The sequence below is a fragment of the Miniopterus natalensis genome, chromosome 1 (assembly GCF_054644295.1).
Source record: "Miniopterus natalensis isolate mMinNat1 chromosome 1, mMinNat1.hap1, whole genome shotgun sequence".
Classification (NCBI taxonomy): Eukaryota; Metazoa; Chordata; class Mammalia; order Chiroptera; family Miniopteridae; genus Miniopterus; species Miniopterus natalensis.
Window position 1 is genome coordinate 86552349 of NC_142081.1, and position 22354 is coordinate 86574702.

Genomic DNA, 22354 nt, shown 5'->3' on the forward strand with positions numbered 1-22354 from the left:
ACATTTAACTTAAAATTAGTACTGTAATGACTAGCATTTTTAGACAGAAACTAAGGCTAAAAAGAATATTTTACTTGGTATAATAAATGAAATGTACAATGCTGAAGCATAAAATCCGTATGACGGACAATTCCTATTTAGCAATGACATGTCCACAGATCTGGAGGCAGATGAGGGAGCACTCAGCCCCCAAGTTTTCAACGTCTCCCAGATCAGAATCAACTGAAGAGTTTTTTAAAAATGCATGTGCCAGACCCAGCCCTAGAGATGTGTTTTCAATTTGTGTGAGGTGTCAGTATGTATTAAAAGCTCCCCAGAAAGTTTAAGGTGCAGCCAAGATTAAGCATCAAGGAGGCTGAAACCACTGAGGTGCCATGACTTAGTCCAGTTGGACAATGTGCGAAGTGGGAATGGGGACAAGCACGCCTGCTCCCGCTCCTGTTCCCACCATCACACTGAGGCCTGTTCCCTGTCATGTTCATGCAACTTCACAACTTAAAAGATACATTTCTAAAGCTGACACCAAGTGCATTTCCTATAGGCATCTCAGCAAGTCTGCGGAGTCAATTTTATAAAAAGACAGTCATCCAGACATTTCTGGTAAAGACCACAACCTTTCAAGGGAGCCCTGCATTTTCCATAGTTGCTGATATTTGGTTCCTTAAGACCCCGGGAGTATGAGGCAGCAGTATTTGTACCCTGTTTCGGTTTCCTTTGAGACACCACCCTCTATGATGTGCCTTAGCCATGATCTCAGAAACTAGTCTGGTCCAAAACAGGAGGTGATGAGACAGGAGCCACAGCAAGGTCCAGTGACCACTGCCTGTTGGTCTGAGGGGACATATGCATCCCAGTCACGATTCAGAGCCAACAATTGATTTGGAAGGATGAGAAGTACCTGCACCTTCTTCTCAGGGTTGGACCCTCTATAGCATGTATTTTCTCAGGCACACCTCATTTTATTGCACTTCATAGATGTTGAGTTTTTACACATTGAAGGCAAGACCCTCCACCAGCAAAAAGATCACTACTCGCTTTATTGTGACACTCACTTTATTGCGGTGGTCTGGAACCCAACCGTAATATCTCCGAGGTATGCCAGTATCTTTCTCTAAGTCACCTTTTATTTCAAGCACAGGTTCACATTCTGAGATCCTGAGGCAGGACCAGACCTGCAGGTTGGGCTGCTTCACTTCCTTCCCTGTGTCCTTATACTCTCCCTGCCTACTGTCGTGTCCAGTGGCCTAGAAATAAATATGCAGACATTCACTTTATGATGTATGAAAGCATGTTCAGTTTAGTAACAGAGGAAAGTAGACTGGAGAGTTTTGTTGTAACATGACTTAAAATAATAGAGTTCAGGTGAACTCCCATCTGTTCAACTTGACAGAAACTTGTTGAGCAACTGGAGGTACCTGTGGGTGGCATGAAGGAGGCCAGGAAGATATGCATGTAATTCCTGCCTCACCCGCTCCCAGTCTAGTGTGCCATCTCCAGGCCATCCTGAATACAAGTATTTGCTAGGATGTAAGAAAAGTCCAGTCCTTACATGGTTCGCCTTGCATTTCAGCTCATCAACTCCTTGGACAGAAAGCTTTACAAGGCTTCAGGCTAAAATAATAGGATGTCACTTATTTGGTAAAATAAGTAAAAACAAACCATTCATTCTATATACTACTTATGTATGCTGAGGGTTTTTTCCCAATAACCATGTGTTTGTTTTAGATTCCTTTCTTTTGTTTTATCATGGCTTAACCTTGGTTCTTTTCCTGTCTGCACCCCCACCCACCTACCTATAGGAAAGGACAGGGGCGGCCTGATTGGGCAATATTTGGGAGACTTACAGAACACAATGAGACTATTTTGTTCAAAGAGAAATTTCTCGATTGGACCGAAATGAAGAGACCTAATGAGAAGAATGTCGGTGAACTTGCCCAGCAGAAGGTATTCTGGGTGGCCAGGCCTCAAACCTCAGGGCTTGGTTTGGGTCCCAACAGTAGAGACCTGAAAGCTAAAAGCCTTTCCAGGCTTTACTAGTAGAACAGCAAACCAGTTTCCAACTACATTCCAACTCTGAGAATGAAAATAGCCCTATTTGCACCTTTGGGTTTTGGGTGTCCCGCTCACTATGGTGGGGTGGGTTTTCAGGCCTCCCTAAGTCTTTCCCATAAATACAGCTTTCCCTAATGCAGTTCAACACCCTGAGATGAAGTGTGAAAGCTGTGCTCTTACACTGTCCCATTAATAGTGAAATTGCATTGAGTATGAGACCAAACAGTTGGAGAAATAGGCAACTGATCAGACGTTTTTATGTTCCCTTTTAGGAAGATTCTAGGGCTGAAGTCAAGCCATATGACGTGACCCGGATGGTGCCAGTGCCCCAGACAACAGCTGGCACTGTGCTAGATGGGGTGAACGTGGGCCGTGGCTATGGCTTGGTGGAAGGGGATGACAGGAGGCAGTTTGAGATTGCCAGTGTCTCTGTGGATGTCTGGCATATCCTCGAATTCGACTATAGCAGGCTCCCCAAACAGAGCATTGGGCAATTCCATGAAGGGGATGCCTATGTGGTCAAGTGGAAGTACATGGTGAGCACCACAGGTTAGTGACCTACGTTTCCTTCAAACTGAGACCCGGCTCCAGCACCAACGTGGGGAACCACAGGGTTGCCGGAGCCGGCCTCTGCGTGTGCCATGTCTCACCTTGGCTATGTGAGTGTAGTGCACCAACATACTCATCCGCTTTAAGAACCACTTAGTAAACCTATAGATGAATTCCTAACCCAGTATTGCTAACATCCGGGACATTTCTTTATAGAGATTAAATTTGCCTGTTGAGGTTTTTCCAGGACCCTCATTCCCTCCCCTGCCCTGTCCCCATAGGTTTTCCAGCAAAGTGAAGATTTGTCTCCAGATGGTATTTGCCATGTGGATGGATGCTGCTTAAAGTTGTTAAGTAAAGCATGCCTGGATGATTTAGAACTGAAACCAAATCGTGTAGAAACATTATAGCAAATATACACACACAAAAAGAATATTAAAAATGAAAAAAGCTATTTCCAAGGGAGGACAGCAAGTGTTTGAAGAGAGAATCCCTTTCCTTTACCAAAAAGTAGCTGTTACCCATGTTGTGCACAGTGTCCATCATCCCTACCCATTTAGCAGGGAGTTTACGTCACAGCTCCAACTTTCAAGATTCAACTCCAGAAGAGGTGATTCACCTCCTTATAGTCCCCTTGCCCTCCAGGTGGTTTGCTGAGCAAACACCTGCAGACTTAGAGCCATTTGATTTCTTTCCAGACTTATCAAAAACAAAGCTTTTAATCAATTGCACAGCATTTACTGTGTGTTAGAGACTTTTTATAGGGAGCAAGTAAATATTTCAGACCCTGCCTTCAAGAAGCATATGGTATAAATAACAGTGAGGCACAGACAGGGGGAGGCAACTACCTCGTGCTAAAGAGGAGAGCTCGATCCCCTGAAATGGCATCTGCCCACAGTGGGAAAGCAGGGCAGGAGGCTGTGTGGGGTTGTGCCCAGAGCTGGGCTGCAGGCCCTGGGACCACCCAGCCCACAAGGTACATGGTGGGGCTTTACCTCAGGCTCTAGTTGAGTGTCTGCACGGCAGGTTCATGAGATGTGTTCTGTCCTTATGCTCATTTTTCAGATAAGGAGCAGGACACCAAGATTAAGTAACTCACCTGAAGTCAAATAGCTGGAGAGAGCTGAGCTGAGCACTGAAACCATTTTCCCTTTCATAAGGAGGCCCTGTCACTTAGAGGGAAGTTCATGGGCCTTGGAGCCATATGGCTTGGGTCTGAATCTTCTCTCAAGCCCTCCATGCCAGCTCTGCAAGTTGGATAAAGTTAGTTAACCTCTCTGAGCCTCGGTTGTCTCACCTGGAAAATAGGGATTATAACACCCAGCTCACAGAATATAGTATGTATAGTGTTTAGCACGTGCCTTGCTCGTGTTCACCTGGTAGGTGCAGGAAATAATTGTCATTGACATTCTCAGCAGCAACAGCCTAATTACTACCTTTAACTTGAAGATGAGGTAATGTGGATTTACCCAAAACAACAGCAACTGCCATGAGTCACTAGGTTTAAGCTCCTTGATATGAAGCAGAGTTGGCAAACTAAAGTAATAAGCTGTGCTGCAGGTTGGCCATAAAAACAGTGAGAGAGAATTTAGTGAGGGAAACTACTAACCTTTGGGCTTGTGGAACAGGGAACTTTAAGGAATAACCTTTGAAGACACATAGTTCTTGTTCTTAAAATACAAGGGGAACCACATGTTTTATAAAAGAGACCAAGGGGAGCTACAGTGTGAAATTGAGTCATTTTCTTTCTTTTTTTTTCTTTTAAATAAGATTATATTCTGAGGTTCCAGGTGGATATAATTTTTTTTTAATGTTTTTTCTTGATTTCAGAGAGAGGAAGGGAGAGGGAGAAAGAAACATCAATGATGAGAAAGTCATTGATCATCTGCCTCCTGCACACTCCCTACTGGGGATCAAGCCTACAACCTGGGCATGTGCTCTGACTGGGAATCGAATCGTGACCTCCAGGTTCTTGGGTCGACACTCAACTGCTGAGCCACACCAGCTGGGCTTGAGTCATCTTACCTGAGCTGTCGATAATAAAAAAGAAGCAATAGCAAGTGAATGAATGAGTGAAGTGAAATGAAAATAAATTACCAAAATAAATCTAAAATTTGAGTTCTTCATAGACTATTTACTTGGAGGCCCCTAAGAAATAATGATTTGAGCCAGGCAAATACTTGCTGTATTTCTTCCCAATAGACAGTGTGTTCAGTTCACAGCCAGATCCAGCAGTATTTTTATGAGCAAAGTTATAACTTTGAAGTAGTCCAGCTTCAGAGAATTAAGTTAGAGTGGGGAGCATTCAAATTCTAGACCATCCTTCTGGGAGCAGAAAAGCTTAGACCCATGGCATTTGCAGTCATGCCCTGGTCCTCCTGGAAGCACTGGTCCTTTGGTGACTACTAGTCCAGCTCCTCATCACTCATACCCCACAAGGGCTGCATCTGCAAACAGGACTGAACTCTGAGCTCAGGATGTTCTGGGACAGGCTCAGCAAAAAGCAGCAGCTATAAAGGTGGTACAATCATCTTCTTAGTGGATACTGGCCACTTAGTACAGGCACACACAGAGGCCAACTCCTTGGGTTCCACAGAAGGAGGCTAGAAGCCTCTGTGGGTCAGGGTCCTTCCCTAGTCACCACCTCAGGGACAGCATGGCATGGCTTGTGCCCTCAAAGGTCAGGAAACAAGCTGCTTGAGATGCCCACTGATGCTGGGTCGGGCACTTGGAGCATGATACTGGTCAGGTTCCTCTAACTAGGCAGTCGGTAAATGGGGTTCTGCTCTAGACCACTTGACCATAAGCAGTTCTTCATATTTCAGTTTTCTATTACTCCTAAATATAACTACTGCTAACAAACGTACTCTTGACAGTATTTTGAGGGCATCAACACTGTAAATTAGGCATTTGATCAAGGCTATAATGATTATAGTTCAGGAGTTCTTACTAATAAAAGCTCAGTTTTTCCTTTGCTAAAATTAAAAATAAATAATTCAAAAAGTAAGTTGTATATAGGGTTACATTTGAGTATGTTGAAGAAAATTGCAAGAAAAATTAGTGAAAAGTCTGTTTTATGAAATATTTTTAAAGAAATACAGTTCTATTTTAGGTACATACACGCAAGTCCATTTCAGAATGTTAGGATATAAAACTGGTTATTGAGCATGACTATATATTTACACAATGTATTTAAGTGCTAACAAATCCCAAGATAGCTATCAACTGCTGTGATCTATTATAAGTATATCTTTTCCCTATAACCTAGTTATTAACACCACCAAATTTCACTACTTTGAAGATTGCTAATGAAAGACAAACCTTTGTTCCTATCTAAGTCAGCATAAATTTCAATCAAGTACCTTCCAACCTAACTGTGGACATTTATAATCTGTTCATTGATGATTGCTATTTCACTTTCACACATAAAAACACAATCTTGACCAGTTCCAGGTGTACAGTAGATTGCTCTGAAGGCTGTGCTTAGTCAAAATACTTTAAGAATTAGCCCAGCCGGACATGACTCAGGGGTTGAGATTCAGCCTAGGATCCAGGAGATTGAAGTTCTGTTCCTGGTCAGGGCACATGCCTGGGTTGCAAGCGCAATCCCCAGTCGGGGGCATGCAGGTGGCAGCTGATCAATGACTCTCATCATTGATGTTTCTATCTCTCTCTCCCTCTCCCTTCCTCTCTCTGAAATCAATAAAGATATATTTAAAAAATTATAATCATTTATGAACTGTTATTGAGTACTTTGCTAACAGGTAAATAAATAAATAAATAAATAAATAAATAAATAAATAAATAAATAAATAATATTGCTTCTCACCTCTTAAGAACTTAAATAAGTTTTCTTCTTACCTTCGAACCTCAGGACAACTGTGATTTGGTAAACGGGATTGGAACTGAGAAAAATTAAGGTAATATAGAGCAGGGAGTCCAGTTATTATCATTCATTTTTAAGGAGCGTAATGGGTATTAAAACCACCTGCATCCTTCCATTGCTGATCCCCACTTACTAAGCCACTGAGCATTTGAGTCAAGAACTTGGTCTCCTGACCTTTCTCAGTCTAAAAGGCTCCGCCTTTTAAGTCATTGTCATTCAGACGCCCACTCACCCACCTCTGCAGAAAGGCCTGCCTTCCACAGGAAGTCCCTTGAGCATTCACCCTCGCCCTGCCTATTTTCCTCATCACTACCACTGTCTCAGAGGATCTTGCTCATCTATTTGTTTATTAGAGTGAAAGCAGGAAAAGTGTCTATCTTGCTCATCCTTGTAGCCCCAGTATCCTAAAGAGTTATCTGGCACATAGTAGGTGCTCAATAAATATTTGTTGAGCAAATGAATGAGGAGAGTCTAGAGTGAGATCATCCTTAAAGATAGTGATTTTGAGGTCTGAAGTACTGTCTAAAGCAGCCACTTGACCAATTAACTTTTTGTGACTGTTCTTCAGTGAGATCTGCCTTCTGTGGGCTGCTAAATGTATCAAATGCCTGCAAGGCACCAAACTGTAAAGATAACCAGCACTTACTCCTGGAGACAGCCCTGGTGGCAGATATTTAAATCCCACATTATTTGATGAAAGTGATATGTCAGCAATTCATCTCTTCCATTTCTGACAGAACTTTGAGACATCCAAGTGTTTTTTTCCCTAGAATAGTTTTAACAGACTAATTTTTTTCCTTTGTGCTTAAAGCTGACCCAGCTGTTGTTTTCAGTATCTTTTCTCTACCAGCTAATCTTTTGCCAAAGAGCAGTATAATACGGAAAATGTGCTTGTGTCTTTGCTGTAGGTCCCACTCTGGTGTCACCACTTTCTCTGTCACACTTGGAGTGTCTGCCTCCTTCCTCTAGGATGGCAGGTGTTATCTTAGGGCATCAAGGGGGCCTGTCAGATCACATCTCTCTGGGTTGGAGTTGCAGGATCAGTTAGCTGGAAGAGGTGGTTTCCTCTTGTCCTGCAAGTATGATTTACTTCCCCTTCAGTGATGAATAATTTCTCCTCAGCTCTGATGTCCAAAAGCTATTTCTCTCCTGTTTGCCCTCAGAGAGCCTGAGAGCCCAGCACTTGCCTTCTTTTGTCTTATTTGCCACTCATCTTTCCCTCTGCTGTTCTGTGTGTTTGCAGTGGGGAGTCGGCAGAAGGGAGAGCACTCCATAAGGGTGGCTGGCAAAGAGAAGTGCGTCTACTTCTTCTGGCAAGGCCGGCAGTCCACCGTGAGTGAGAAGGGCACGTCAGCTCTGATGACAGTGGAGCTGGATGAAGAGAGGGGTGCCCAGGTATGTCCTGAAGAGTGCTGCACCAGAAATGAGAGATGGCCTTGCCAGGACCCTACCGTGTGTAACCTGGTCCCCTAAGGACCCCATTCTAATGAACAAAGACAACTCACGCAACATACTTTTAGTCCTGGTCAGCTTCTCCAGATTTCAGGCTGCGCCTCACTTTTCTCCCCCCCACCACTAGGCCAGGAAGGCCCACCTGTTGTAACATGATCTTCAACAAAATGTTGTATCTGCAAATAGCAAATCCACAAAACAAGGACAAAGGGCCAATGAGTCTTTTTTAAAACTAATCACCAAGGAATGGCAAATAAAACAAAGAGATGATATTTTCCACTTCTAAACTTGGTAGAGGTTTTTTTTAAGGCTGGATTGGGGTTGGCAAGGGTTCAGTGGGGTGAGGACCCTGCATGCTTCTTCTGGAAGTGTAACTTGAAACAGCCATCCTGAGAAACAGTTTTGGCTCAAGAACCTTAAATGCTTATAAACTTCAGTCAGTTATTCCACTTACATAAATATACCCTAAGGAGATTTCAGAGATTAATGTAAAAATTAGTATTTCCAACATCTGCATTCCTCAGAGTAGTCGAGTGATTTTTCCAGACCAGGGCAGTCATGTTACCCCCTTGCTCTTCACCACACTTGGCCTACAATCTCAGCAGCCTACCCGTGGTCTACCAGCACCTTCATGGTTGGCCCTGCACAGCTCTCCAGCCTTCCCTGCTCTCGCGCAGGCCCTGGCTGCTCCAGTCTTCCTGCTGTTCCTCAGATACACCTCTTCCTGCCCACCCTGGGCCTTTGCACTATTACCCCTGTCTAGAACACGTTTCCTGAACCTGTATGTAACTCTGACCCATATGATTCAGGTTTGTATTCCAATGAGTTATTTTTTTTATAGCACTTACCACTATGTAAAACTGCATGGTGGTTTTGTTTACTTATTTATTATCTGTCTTTCCCCACAAACATGAAAGAGACCATATCTGTTCTGGTCTTCATCGCCATTATAACCCCATCGCCATATAACCCCAGAGCCAACATAGTAATGGGCAAATACCCACAACCAAGGTTTTATAGACATTCTTTGTAGTGTAGTGCCTCAGGTTCCATTCTTCAGTACCAGTAATTAAGAGCTGACTCTGGGGTTTTGGAGAAACATGACACCATGTACAGATACTTTTACTATCTTGGGTGAACAGTGAACAATAGCAGGAGGGGAGAGAACAGAGGAGCTTTCTCCAGAAACAGAGCAAACTCACACAGCTTTCCAGATTCTTAAGAACCAGTCCTTTTCTACTACAGACTATATTTTACCAATAGTCGTTAGTGACCACTGCATTTTCATCTTTCATAATAATGGGTAATTTCAGATGCCTTTTTTTTTGTAAAGACCGTGAATGAATGCCCTCAAAATCATCTTTAGGGTTCTGAGTCTTAATCTCTCTAGTTGAAGCATTTCATTTTTTATCAATCCAACAGATGGAAAATCACTTTAGGCATATAAAACACTGCCACAGAATGGCACTTACTTATACAAAATGGGCCCTGAGGTTGATAATTTAACTCATGGTTAGAAATGCTTCCTACCTTCAGTGCTCCCCGACTGCCAGCCTCCATAAACAATGTCCTCTTTAAGGGAACATGTCTTGCCAAAGTGAGTGTGAGTTCACTCAACTCTGACGTTATTATGGTGCAGCTAACACCCGATGGAAGAGGGGAGGGAAGGGGAGGCCGTGGTTGGTAGGCACAGGCTGTGATTAAACTCTTGCAAAGGTTACAAAAGAGACAGTTCTTTCCCTCAGAATTACTAAGTCAGGTTGTTAGTCATTCTCATTGCTCAGAGGTGTACTTTGTTAAAAATGTGTTTATAGCAGTCATGTTACAGCTATGCCACAACATACCATTTAAATATCAAAATTCACATTTTAAAAAAGTATTTGATAACAGACAAACTTTTAAGTGAAAAAAATCAGAGGAGAAAGCAACATAAAACAGCAATACTATTTTTGTTTGGAAAAAATATATATCTGAAAAATACTTTGCAAGGAAAGCTATACACTAGATTTTTAATAGTGGTTATCTTTAGATAATAGTATTGTCATTGGCTTTTGTTTGTGTTTCTTGTATTTTTTTTCAGATTTTCTACAATAGGGAGTATAATTTTTATGCCTTTGGAAAACCAATGCAGGTTACTTATTTTAATGTGTTTACATTGGAAGGTCCAGGTTCTCCAGGGAAAGGAGCCCCCCTGTTTCCTGCAGTGTTTCCAAGGGGGGATGGTGGTGCACTCCGGGAGACGGGAAGAGGAGGAAGAAAATGCACAAAGTGAGTCACTTTTACTGTTCTAATTAGATTTTTTTCCTCTCCTGGAAGATATTTTTATAGGCATGGGGGTTTAAATTAAGCCTCCCTTTATATGGTCGTGGCTTTACCACTGAAAGTTTGCTGATGTCTGCCTCATAGAGCAGCTTTATGGGGATCTCTACCCTCTCCTCCCCCCTACACCCCCCCTCCCCCCCCCCCCCAGGATCCAGAGCTGCATCCTGGAGGCTGGAAGATTTCTTCACCTTAAAGGGAATCATCACAGTAACTATGTCTCTTTTTAGGAGGAAAAAAAATCAGTGGATCTTCTATTATAAATTATGAGATTTTTACTGGCCAGCATCCAAAAAGAACAAAACAAAACCTTAGCTTTAGAGGTTTTTAAAATATGTCTGTTCTGTAACTTACCTAAGCATTTATAAATTTTGTAAAAATGGTATCTCTGCATCATAAACTTTTGATAACCCTCTAACTCCGAAAGGATTTGTGTTCTGGGTTGGCAGTGAGACCTTTCATGGCCTCAGCCTCCCCTTCCCTTAAGTCACTGAATGATGCTTGATGTGAACTGCTGAGCAGGGATCCCAAGGGCCAGTCTCCTGGTGTAGCACACCTCCTAACCCTGTGCTGCTGGTGCCCCCTGCAGGTGAGTGGAGGCTGTACTGTGTGCGAGGAGAAGTGCCCATGGAAGGAAATTTGCTGGAAGTGGCCTGTCACTGTAGTAGCTTGAGGTCCAGGACGTCCATGGTTGTTCTCAACGTAAATAAAGCCCTCATTTACCTGTGGCATGGATGCAAAGCCCAAGCCCACACAAAAGAGGTTGGAAGGACTGCAGCAAACAAAATCAAAGAACAGTGAGTGTTGTGGGTGTGAGGGTCTCTTCTGGAAGGGGCTGCCTGTGGGATGTGCAGGCGAAGGCCAGAAGGGTTCCCAGGATTCCTAGTGGATGTTCCAGTGTGCTTACAGTACTTCACCAAGGTTAGTTATGACCGTTGTCGGGGTCTGACATTCCAAGTAGGTCTGATAGATCTCAGCCAAAACCTCCAACCTGAGGGCTTCTCCCACTCTTTGAGGATTTATCTGCCTCGATAAAAGGCAGAGTGAGGGGTGAGGGAAAGGACCACAACAAGTACTTTAGTTTCTTTATTGATATGATTCAGCTGTTGAATTACTAAGCCTAAAGTCCTTTGTTATTTAGAGCAAATTTCAAATATCTTTTAGAATTTCAGACTTTTAATTTTGTGAGAACAGTGGAATGTTTAAAAGCATTTAGCTAATGAAGAGTTTGGTATAAGATGTCTCTCTTTAGAGAAGGACTGTATTTCCGCAATCTCGAAGGCAGCCTCCTGACAGTGAGTTATTCGATCCCTGAGGCAGTTCTGACAGAGCACACCAGGCGTAGGGTTTTGTTCCTCTCCCAGGCAGGTACCTACATTGACCACTTACGTAGAGAAATCACACTGTGCTATTGCATTAAGCGAGGACCTTGGGAGTGGGCTGCCCTGGCCGGTCACCTGTCTTGAGGCAATCTGCCACTGGGGTGCTGCACTTCCTAGCAGCCCGTGCAACATGGGCATTGCAAGCAGCCAAAGAAATCCCAGTGTCCTTCAGTCGTTCAGGAGATGCTCAGCATTCCCTCAGAACTGGGAGGACCTTGGTAACATCTATACAGTAAAAATGAGGAGTTTCCCAAGGCCACAACATACCACTAAAGTGCAACTTGGTAAAATCCATTCTCTGGGTATCAAAACAATGCACTGTGGGCCTGTTTTCCCTGTGACTACTCTAAAAACCTACCACTACACGGAGGGGGCGGAGAGAATGAGAGCAAGTGAGCTGTCAATACCCAGATGGCTGTGAAGCAAGATGTTGCACCTCAAAACACCATCCCAAAGGCCAGGGAGTGGGGAGGGATGAAAAATGATGTTCTGTAAAGTATCCAAAGGCATTCACAGCCCATCAGATTATTTACTTGGACCCCTGAGGGGAAAAAAACAAAAGAGTAAAGAACTCATTCTCATTCAACAAAAATTCTTGAGCACCTACTTGGTGCCAAGGGGAGATTTAGGGACTAGGGACTTGCCAGTGAGCTAATCAAAGTCTCTGTCCCCATGAAACTTATGTTCCAGCAGGAGAGGACCAGGAAGAGTAAATATGTATATTATATATAGAAATGTATGTTCTGTTCATTACAGATTATATGTAATTGTACATTCCTCTCTAAGGGCCAAGTCAGCCCCTATGCCACAGAGAATGTTTTTATTCATTACTAAGAATTGATTTAGTTAGAAAGTAGGAGAGAGATGGTGAACTCACCTATAGATTTAGCCTTGGGTAATTTTGTGCTGTCAGTACTTCCAAAGCTTAATAAAAATGATTGTCTTCATACAGATGCCCCTTGGAAGCAGGACTGCATAGTAGCAGCAAAGTGACAATACATGAGTGTGATGAAGGCTCTGAGCCCCTGGGATTCTGGGACGCGTTAGGAAGGAGAGATAGGAAAGCCTACGACTGCATGCTTCAAGGTAATACCACATTCTGTAGCCTCTGGTCATTCATTTATTCAATACATATTTATTGAGCACCTGCTATGTACAACACACAATGAATTAAACCTAGGCTAGGTCCTCATGGGCCTACAACCCAATAAGGCTAAATAATATGCATGACTAATTATAATGCCAAATAAAAATTTTGTGTCATGAAAGAGGTAGAGGTGAAGGAGGTTGAGAGTAAAAAATAACATTATTTCCACCAGGAAAACTCACATCCAGCTCCACAGAGACACAGCATTTTACATGGAGCTGGAGGTAGGTATGGTTGAGAGGAAGAGGAGAAGAAAAGTTCAGGAAACCAGATGAGCGGTGACACAGTGGGAACCTATGGAATAAGATGTTCTCGGTGTGGCCAGCTTCCAGGGCGTAGGAAAGGAGTGGGGTTTAACTGAGAGACTGTATCAGTTTTGTATTTAAATGCACCAAATACAAAATATGTAAAGATCAACTTAAATGCTGATTAACATAAGAAGAAAAGCTAACAGTTATTAGGCAGGATGATTCAGGCACTGTAAGCACTTGATAGACATTAATGCATTTAATTCTTACTACCCAACAAACACTACCATTTTTACTGATGAGGAAACTGAAGCACAGAGAAGTTAATCAACTTTCCCAAGATTGGCAGCAATGGGCTGTACACATAACTCCTCTATTTTTTATATAATTTTTTTTTACTTAATGAATATTGATGATAGAGAATGTTTGAAAATATAGAAAAGTTAAAAAAGAAAATAAGTTACTTATAATCACATCTCTCAAAGATAACCAGAATTAACATTTCTGTATGTTATATGTACATTTTTTTAAAATAAATTTGCTCTGGCCAGTGTGTCTCAGTTGGTTGGAGCATCGTCCCATTACACCAAAAGGTTGGGGGCTCAGTTCCCAGTCAGGGCATATACCCAGATTGTGGACTTACCCTTGGTCAGGACTTGTATAGGAGGCAACCAATTGATGTTTCTCTCTCACATCAATGTTTCTCTCTCTCCCTTCCTTCCTCTCCCTAAAATCAGTAAAACATATCCTCAGGTGAGGATAAATAAATAAAATTTGGATAGCATTATACATATCGTTTTATAACCTAGTTTCTCCCTTTAATTTATTGCGAAGTTTCCCAAGTTGTTAACATTTAGACTTTAATGTCTGCAGGGCATTCCATGAATATTCTATAATATATGACATTTTCTACTTAACCTGGCTCTTAGAGAGCTGAGTTGTTTCCAATTTTTCTCTATTATATAAAAATAGAGTTGTGAATACTTTTTAAAATAATGATCTGTATTCATTCCTAGTTATGGTAAATGCCTAGATATGGAACTGCTGTATCACCAGTTGTATCCCACAGAACATTCTACCCAGGCCATTCTCACCAGCAGTATACAAAAGAGCCTGTTTCCCAGCACAGACTCAGTGCATGACCTGCTCCACCCTTGCCAACACTGATGGGGGTTTTCACTCAGTGTCTTAAATTAGTAGTACCATTAAACACTTTCTATGTGAATTATTCAACATTTGTATTTCTACTTTGATGAATGTTTTATTTGTGCATTTTTGTATATTTTTATTGAGATATTTATCTTTTCACTAAATTTCTTGATGTACTAAGGATATTAACAAGTTTTCTTATTTCCCATTTTGTCACTTACCTTTTCTTTTTTTTGTTGTTGGCAATGTAATTTTTATTTTTATGTTATCAGTGCATAAATCTCTTTTGATTACTTCTTTTGCAATTATGATTTAAAAGTCCTTCTCTACCTCCAAGTTCAGATGTACTAATTCTTTGATTATTTTGTGTTTTACATGAATTCTCCAATCCTTCTGAAATATACTTTGGTACATATTTTGTCTTTAGCTTTGTTCTCTTTTCTTTCCAAGATCCTGGAAATTTTAACTTCACACCCCGCCTGTTCATCCTCAGCAGTTCCTCTGGGGATTTCACAGCCACGGAATTCATGTATCCTGCCCGAGACCCCTCTGTGGTCAATTCCATGCCCTTCCTGCAGGAAGATCTGTATAGTGCACCACAGCCAGGTACAGCCCCCAGAGCACAGTGGTCGTGCTGAGCAGCAGAAGATACACCTTCCAAAAAGCCTTTTTATTTCCCTTTTTTATTTATTAAGCAGTTTTTATTTGCCAAGAACACTGCTAGAACTTTTTTTTTATATCATCTCATTTAATCTTCACAGCTACCCCAAATGAAAAGTGGCATCACCCATACATTATAAGAAACTGAGGCTCGGTTACTTGACGCGCCCAAGTGCATCTATTGGAATAGGTTGAGCACAGCGGTGTCAGGCCTGGTGTGCCTGCTGCTGTCCCAGCCTTCCCTCAGCATTCTTACTTCCTGGTCCCCAGTTATCTACTCCTACTACAGCCATCACATTTTCATTCAAGAAAGAAAGAAGGTGGTAGGGAAAAGGGCAGTGATGGCCACGTCTCTCCCTTCTATCCCTGAAGCCCCTAGCAAATTTCTGCCTACATCCCTTTGGCCAGAGCTCCGTCACATGGCCACCCCAGCTGCAAAGGAACCTGGGAAAGCAAGTAGCCAAAGAGCAGGAAGTTGAGAGCATCTGCTGAATTAGGCAAAGAACAGTGTCCACCGTACTAAGGCTGCACAGCAGAGCCGTGGCTCTCACCCAAGGTCAGGTCTGCTTCTACTTGACCACCACCTCTAGATAGAACCTCTGTGCCCTCATTCTGGTTGGGACAATCACAGTCCCTGGAGACTGGGCTGTTTTTATAGACCTTCCCACCCTCTCTCTAGTCCAGCCTAAAGTCGGCCGCCCCTGCACTCATGCCTTCTCCCTCTCCCATAACAAGAGCCTGGAGCCACAGCCAGGAACCTCACCTGCCAACTGGCAGCCCAGATCACCACCTTAAAAGCTTAATGGGTATAAATGTCATCCTGTGGGCTATATTAGCAAGTGTCTTAAAAAGTGAGGCTATGTCCTGCTGGCGTGGCTCAGCGGTTGAGCGCCGACCCATGAACCAGGAGGTCACAGTTCAATTCCCCCTCAGGGCACATGCCCAGGTTGTGGGCTGGATCCTCAAGGCATCCAATCAATGATTCTCTCTCATCACTGATATTTCTATCTCTCTCTCCCTCTCCCTTTCTCTCTCTGAAATCAATAAAAACATATTTTTTAAAAAAGGGAGGCTGCTCCCCACCCTCTTCATCCTATGGCACAGGATGGGTTATTAACCTCCACTTGGCTTTTCAAGTATATGATTTTTACAGAATCCTGAAATGTATGCTAGGACTCAGGGCAAGCTGAGCTAGCAAGTGAGAGCCCTTTGCCATGTGGAGTAAGAGCAGGCTGATGATTTGATGAAGAGAAAAAGTGAGGAACACAAAATTTAGGCTCATTCCTCTCTAAAAATCATGAACTTCCATCACCTGTGAAGCAGTCATACGTGGGCTTGAACACCAGTGAGTGCAGGGCAAGCATGGAGTACTCGCCTTGTCATTCATGTTCTTTAGAGATAAATGGTGCTAACACCCCTTGAGTGGCAAGCGCATTATCCCTTCCATTCTTAGCACTCTGTAGATGCCTAGAGGCCCACTGATAGGTTTGCAGTTGAGGAGACCAGGGAGAAGGGACTGGAGGAGAGATGAGGAGAGGAAAGGAAAGAGACCCACACCATCAGTGCCACCTCCTTCTGCCTAGAGACCTTTCCTGATTTAATATTCAAAAGACCCTCCCTTTGCCCCTGAATGTAACTGCCAAGGGGATTCTCCCCCTGACAGAGGCAGCCTGGAGGGAAGACACCTGTTAGATTTAGGGAAGAGTGGCCTGGAAGTGTCCATGAAGGAGCTTCTGATGGTTGTTTGTTCTCACCCTCACAGCACTTTTCCTTGTTGACAATCACCATGAGGTGTACCTCTGGCAAGGCTGGTGGCCCATTGAGAACAAGATCACCGGTTCCGCCCGCATTCGCTGGGCCTCCGACAGAAAGAGCGCCATGGAGACCGTGCTCCAGTACTGCAGAGGTGAGGCGTCCGCAGGAAGCAGGCTAGGGGGACCGGCCAGCCAGGAACCCCTTAGGTACAGTGACCAGCATCCGTTCAGAAGTTGGTGCTCAGCTGCTTTTCTGCAGACTTGGTCAGAGTCCCAGACCGGGCCTTCCCTTTCTAAGGGCGCCAACCAGCCTTGAAGAAGCCTGGCAGACAGTGATAAAACCAGTTTTCTTTCCCTTTAATTTTTGAGGCTTATTGATTTTCAGATGTGTGTATTCTCAACTGCCAACATGAATGAGATTTCATTTTTCTTTTTTATATTATGAAGCCATTTAACTTGTTATCCTGGAGTTTAAAGGTTGTATGCACAGTTGACCCTTGAACAAAAAGGTGTGAGTTGCACAGGTCCAGTTATACACAGATTTTTTTCAATACTATACAGTTGGCCCTCCATATCCATGGGTTCCATATCCAGGAATTCAGCCAACTGCGAATCGGAAAGTATTTTTTATCTGCAGTTGGTAATCTACAGATGTGGAGGACCTACTGTATGCATTGTTCTACACCATTTCATAGAGGGGACTTGAGCATCCACAGTTTATGGTGTCTGTGAGGGGGTCCTAGAATCAATACCCTGTGCATATTAAAGGACAACTAAGTTTTGGGGGAGTCAAAAGTTATACATGGATTTTGATGTTTGACTACATGGGATGTTGGTACCCCAACCCCCTGTATTGTTCAGGGTCACCTATATTGCGAAATGTCCTGGACTGGTTAAAATCCTCTGCACTCAGGATTCATCATGCTGTGGGATATTCAGGCCCCCACCTGCACACTCTCCACACACAGCCTCACACTGTCGGGGAGTAGAAAGCTCCCCAACAGGGTGGAAAGCCAGTGGCAACTTTGTTACCATTCATTATTATTTTTAGCATGATATCTAAAAGGAAATATCTATAGTCAATTCATGGTTTTTCACTATAATGTCCACCTAAAATTTGTGGACTTTTATATAAACTGAAGATGCCAATAATTAATTTCTTACCTGAATTTTAAAGGTTTTATTGATTAGTTTAGTGTCACTAAGTATACAATGGATTCTGTTCTTGAAAAGCTCTTTAGTAACAAATAACTTATTAAACTTCCCACAAAATGTTTAAGTTAAAGTGGCATATAAAATACTGTCATTAGCTGTTTAATTCTCATTGAACTTAATGCTGCATTAGGAATATTTCTGCAGGAAGAAGGAAATGTCCCACCCAGAAGCACGGAGAAAGGCTTTCTCCCATCCAGAGACCCAGACACATTTTGTTATGTTCAAACAGTATAGTCAGGTGGAGTACATGTAATTTTATGCAATCATATGCATAAAATGAACATGTTATATAAACATCACCCATGTGTTATGAACTACTCATAACTTCGATTTTAAGCATGAAGTCAAGAGATCCAAATAGAGAAGAAAAGATTTCAAGGGAAGTCAGAGAAAGACAGGGTCTCTGGGCCCACTCTGGGTCTACTGACACTTGCATTCTGTGTAACCACAGGAAAAAATATCAAGAAGCCGCCACCCAAATCTTACCTGATCCACGCAGGTCTGGAGCCCCTGACGTTCACCAATATGTTTCCCAGTTGGGAACACAGAGAGGACATTGCTGAGATAACAGAAATGGTGAGCACGCCCCCTTCCCTGGGAAGGTGGATCCCTGCCTTTTGGATTTGTGGGTGGACTTTCCTTTGGGGAAAAGCATCCAATTGCATTTTCAAAATGAGAACATGGCTTTTCATTTGCAACATGTAAACAAGACTATGTCAAATTAGCTTAGGAAGAAGAAAAGCCTAAGGAGAAATCAATTGAAGTATTTTGATAATTTTTTATGTATAATACTCAAGTTAAAAAACTGAAAAGCAAAGGTGAATTTAATTACTTTGAAGATATCCACAAATTAAAGCTCTTCACTCTGTTCACTAAAAATCTGCTTCTAAAGGACCACATGAAGCACAACAAAGCTCTCATGTTTCAGACATTGACCTTGTATTAAAGGAGATACAGAGTAACTCCTAGATGTATTAACCTATGCATATAACTAAGTGAATGAATGTATTGTAAATCACTCCCGATAAGGTATTGCTCACTATCTCATTAATATTCTTTTATAAAACCACCTGGTATTATCACATGAGGCATTTATTTGCATCTCTATTACCAAAAAATATTGTGAACCAGAATATTATAATTTCCATCTGCACAGAAAAAGGAAGCTTCCTGCAACTATATAGAATTTCTTAATTTATGAGTTTTTAACATTGCTAGCAACAGCAGTTCCAAGAGTGTTTTGGTTGGGTGGGTAATAGATCTGTAGGTCTGTTCGTTTTGGTTTTCTTACTCTGTAGGAGCACTACTTTTTGGGGAAGGGCAGAGGTGGCATGAGTGCATTTTTTAGGAGGTCTGAATAAGTTTAAACAAGAAAAGTTCACTGCTGCTTAACCACAGAGAGAGCCTGTTTCATATTGTATAATGGTAGAATCACTGCCAATTCTACTCCCTCTGTGGCCGAACAGACTTCATCTACATAGGGAGGGCTCAGGCAGCCTGCTGTCCAACACAGTCAGTGAGCAGGCTCTGTTCACAGTAAGTATGCGATTCATGAAGTTTCAAAGCTCTAGGGATAGGAGCACTGTCGCTGCAGCCTAAGTTCATGGCCAGAAGTCATAGCCACTTTGTATTCACTCTTGATCACTGGGGGCTGGCGGTGGACTGTGCAACGCCTTGCACAGGCCCATGGGCTTTTGGCCAGTGAACAGTTGGCTTCTCACGTCGGCACGTTGTAGTAATAATGAACATTCACTGAGAGCTCGCTCTGTGCCAGGCACTGCTCCAAGCACTTTACATTGATTTCTCCTTTAATTTTTAAAACAGTCCAGTAAGATTAATCATATTATTATCCCCATTTTACCGGTGAAGGAGCTGAGGCACAGAAGCAGGAAGCAGCTTGCCCCAGGTCGTAGGCTCATGCTGGCTCTGAAACCTACCTCTTACCCACTAGTCTATACTAGATATTGCTGCACTGTTGGCCATTCATTCCCCCACTGCAGATACACAACCCTGTCGGATCTGCACACCAGCCTGAAGACCCTCCCTCGGGGGGAAACAGGGCTCTAAAGTGGAAAGGAATTGCTCAAAGCCCCCCAGTTCTCCCCACTGATTTTAGATATCTACCAGGAAGGCAGTCAATCTGGGATCCAGTTTAATTGAGGAAGATATTTACCTGAATAAACTGTTCAGATTAAATGCACACAGAGGTTTAAAAAAGTCTTGATTCAACCCCAGCGTATTCTAGATGCATTTTCTTACCTTCTTTTTCTATTGTGGATTAAGAAACTGGTCCAGGGAGGGAGGGGAGTGTGATTCCTTTTAAGGCTAATTATATTTAAATATTGTTAAACAAGCATCATTATTTGGATGCTTCTGGTGTTTAGACTTCAAATTTAATAATCTTATGTGATAATTCACTCAGATGAAATTCCCTAATCTTTTTTTCTGAGGCAACCCTGAGACAGGATTTGTTGGACACTTTGGGCAGGGTGAGAAGATACCTAAAATCAATTCCTTTCCACTTTAGAGCCCTGTTTCCCCCTGAGGGAGGGTCTCCAGGCTGGCATGCAGACCAGACAGGGTTGTGTATCTGCAGGCACGTGATACAGCACGTTGAGATGTGGGACACAGAGTTCACTCTGCCCATCCTGTTCTCTAGGATACAGAAGTTTCGAATCAAATCACCCTTGTGGAAGACGTGTTAGCCAAGCTCTGTAAAACCATTTATCCACTGGCTGATCTCCTAGCCAGGCCACTGCCTGAGGGAGTGGACCCTCTAAAGCTTGAGATTTATCTCACTGATGAAGACTTTGAGGTAAGTGTTTCTTCAGGTGGGGTAGCAATTAAGCCACACTCTGGGCTGGTGCGGGAGCCCTCTTCCTCAACCGCTGGGCATTTCTCTCGATTCTCCCAGTTTGCACTAGACATGACAAGAGAGGAATTCAGTGCACTGCCCGCCTGGAAGCAGGTGAACCTGAAGAAAGCAAAAGGCCTGTTCTGAGTGGAGAGATGCTGGTGGAACCTGTTGTCACTTTCAATACCACTGGACCAAGAAAATGGATATTTTTTTGGACTGGTATTTTAAAAAATATTTTTTAATCAGAGGTTTCAAAACCTGAAGTTATTAGCTCTACTGCTTGTCCTGGAGTTGTGTACTTTGTAAATGTTTAAGAGAACTCTTCTGGAACTCTCTTTCCGCAATTCAGCAGGTATCATTAATAAAAACCCCGTAGGTGCAGCTTAGCAGCCGCTCCTTAGTGGCTGCTACAGCACTGCCCTCCTGTTCCAGCTCCGCATTGCCGATTTTTTTTAAGCAGTTCTCTTTATAAAGTGTTATTTTGATAGCTTGTGGATTCTAAAATATATATATTTATATAAACACCATATAAATCAAATATGTATTTAACAAAGCAATATGTATTCATTCACTTTTAAGATTTTGGGGGGTGTCAAAGTAATATTAAAAGGTAGATGGAGTTGCTTCTGTGGAATTAGCTCTGTGGCCAATACGTGTCTTCACCATGTTTGGAACATCTTCTTCAACATTAGGTCTTACTTGTTCTGAGTGCTGCTTCCGGTGCTAAAATGAACAGAAAATGTGCACTTCCTGGTATGGAATCAGTGCAAGTTCACCTTTCTACCTTAATATCTCCCCAAAATGTATAGTGCCTTGTTTTTATGTACAGTTTATATACATACAAGTTTGCTCTGCATTTTTTGATTATGGTTTGGAACATTATCTACAATTTTACTCTAAAATAGTAGAAATAAAAAACATCTTAATTTCTAATGCCTATTGTAAACATTAAACATGTCATTTTGCAATCTAGGACTCCAAAATAAAAGCTTCAGAATAAACACAGCAATTTAATTGATTGGTTCCCATTGAATTCCAAGCATGTTCCTTTCTGAAAAATGTTTTTTGCAAATGTTAATCTAGTACCAATATTTCATTATTAAATAGTATTTGCTTTTTAAATTGCATTTAGGGCAAGATTTTTACAAGGTCATAAAACTAAATAGCCATTTGACCCATAAACTTAGTTCTAAGTCCTATGTTAAGGACATATTTTTGCAAATCATCCTTTAACAGAAGCTCTTTATCTACAACTATATCTATGTCTCAAATTCAGGATCTCGGTGCCTTTTTAAATATCGAATATATAAGGCATTTAGAAAACTTTAAAATGAACCAGAAAACTCTTCACAAGCTCATGTGTTGTTAAAATCCCAGGTCCATAGTTCAAATTTTATAAACCTGTGATAAGCTGTTACTGCCCTGCCCTTTGGTTTAAGTTTAACATATTGGATAACATTTGCCTTAATAAACATGGTCACTGACTTGTGTGCCCCCACCATGGGACTGTAACCCCTTCCTGGTCCCACCACCTTATGACTCCGTGATATTGGGCAGTCACTGAAGTCTTCTACCTACATTTCAAAAGTACTCATACCAGCCCTCCTGACCACGTCCCAGGATTGATGCTTGGTGAGGATCAAGTGGAAGCTCCTTAAATATTGTCAAATCCTAGGAACCCGCT

At 42.4% G+C, this 22354-nt stretch overlaps 1 protein-coding gene across 8 annotated transcripts in view; it reads left to right on the forward strand.

The window, feature by feature from the left end:
- The window catches only part of SVIL (supervillin), a 238304-nt gene extending 216629 nt beyond the window's left edge, over positions 1-21675 (forward strand). For all 8 annotated transcript variants that reach the window (XM_087823810.1, XM_087823774.1, XM_087823777.1 and 5 more), the window contains 11 exons: positions 1800-1944; positions 2325-2601; positions 7731-7882; positions 10102-10207; positions 10848-11055; positions 12593-12726; positions 14635-14790; positions 16607-16750; positions 18265-18389; positions 20473-20628; positions 20728-21675. In XM_087823810.1, coding sequence (XP_087679936.1) covers positions 1800-1944; positions 2325-2601; positions 7731-7882; positions 10102-10207; positions 10848-11055; positions 12593-12726; positions 14635-14790; positions 16607-16750; positions 18265-18389; positions 20473-20628; positions 20728-20814 — 1690 coding nt within the window. In that variant the 3' untranslated portion in view covers positions 20815-21675. The remainder of the gene's footprint in view (positions 1-1799; positions 1945-2324; positions 2602-7730; positions 7883-10101; positions 10208-10847; positions 11056-12592; positions 12727-14634; positions 14791-16606; positions 16751-18264; positions 18390-20472; positions 20629-20727) is intronic.
- The last annotated feature ends 679 nt before the right edge of the window (positions 21676-22354 follow it).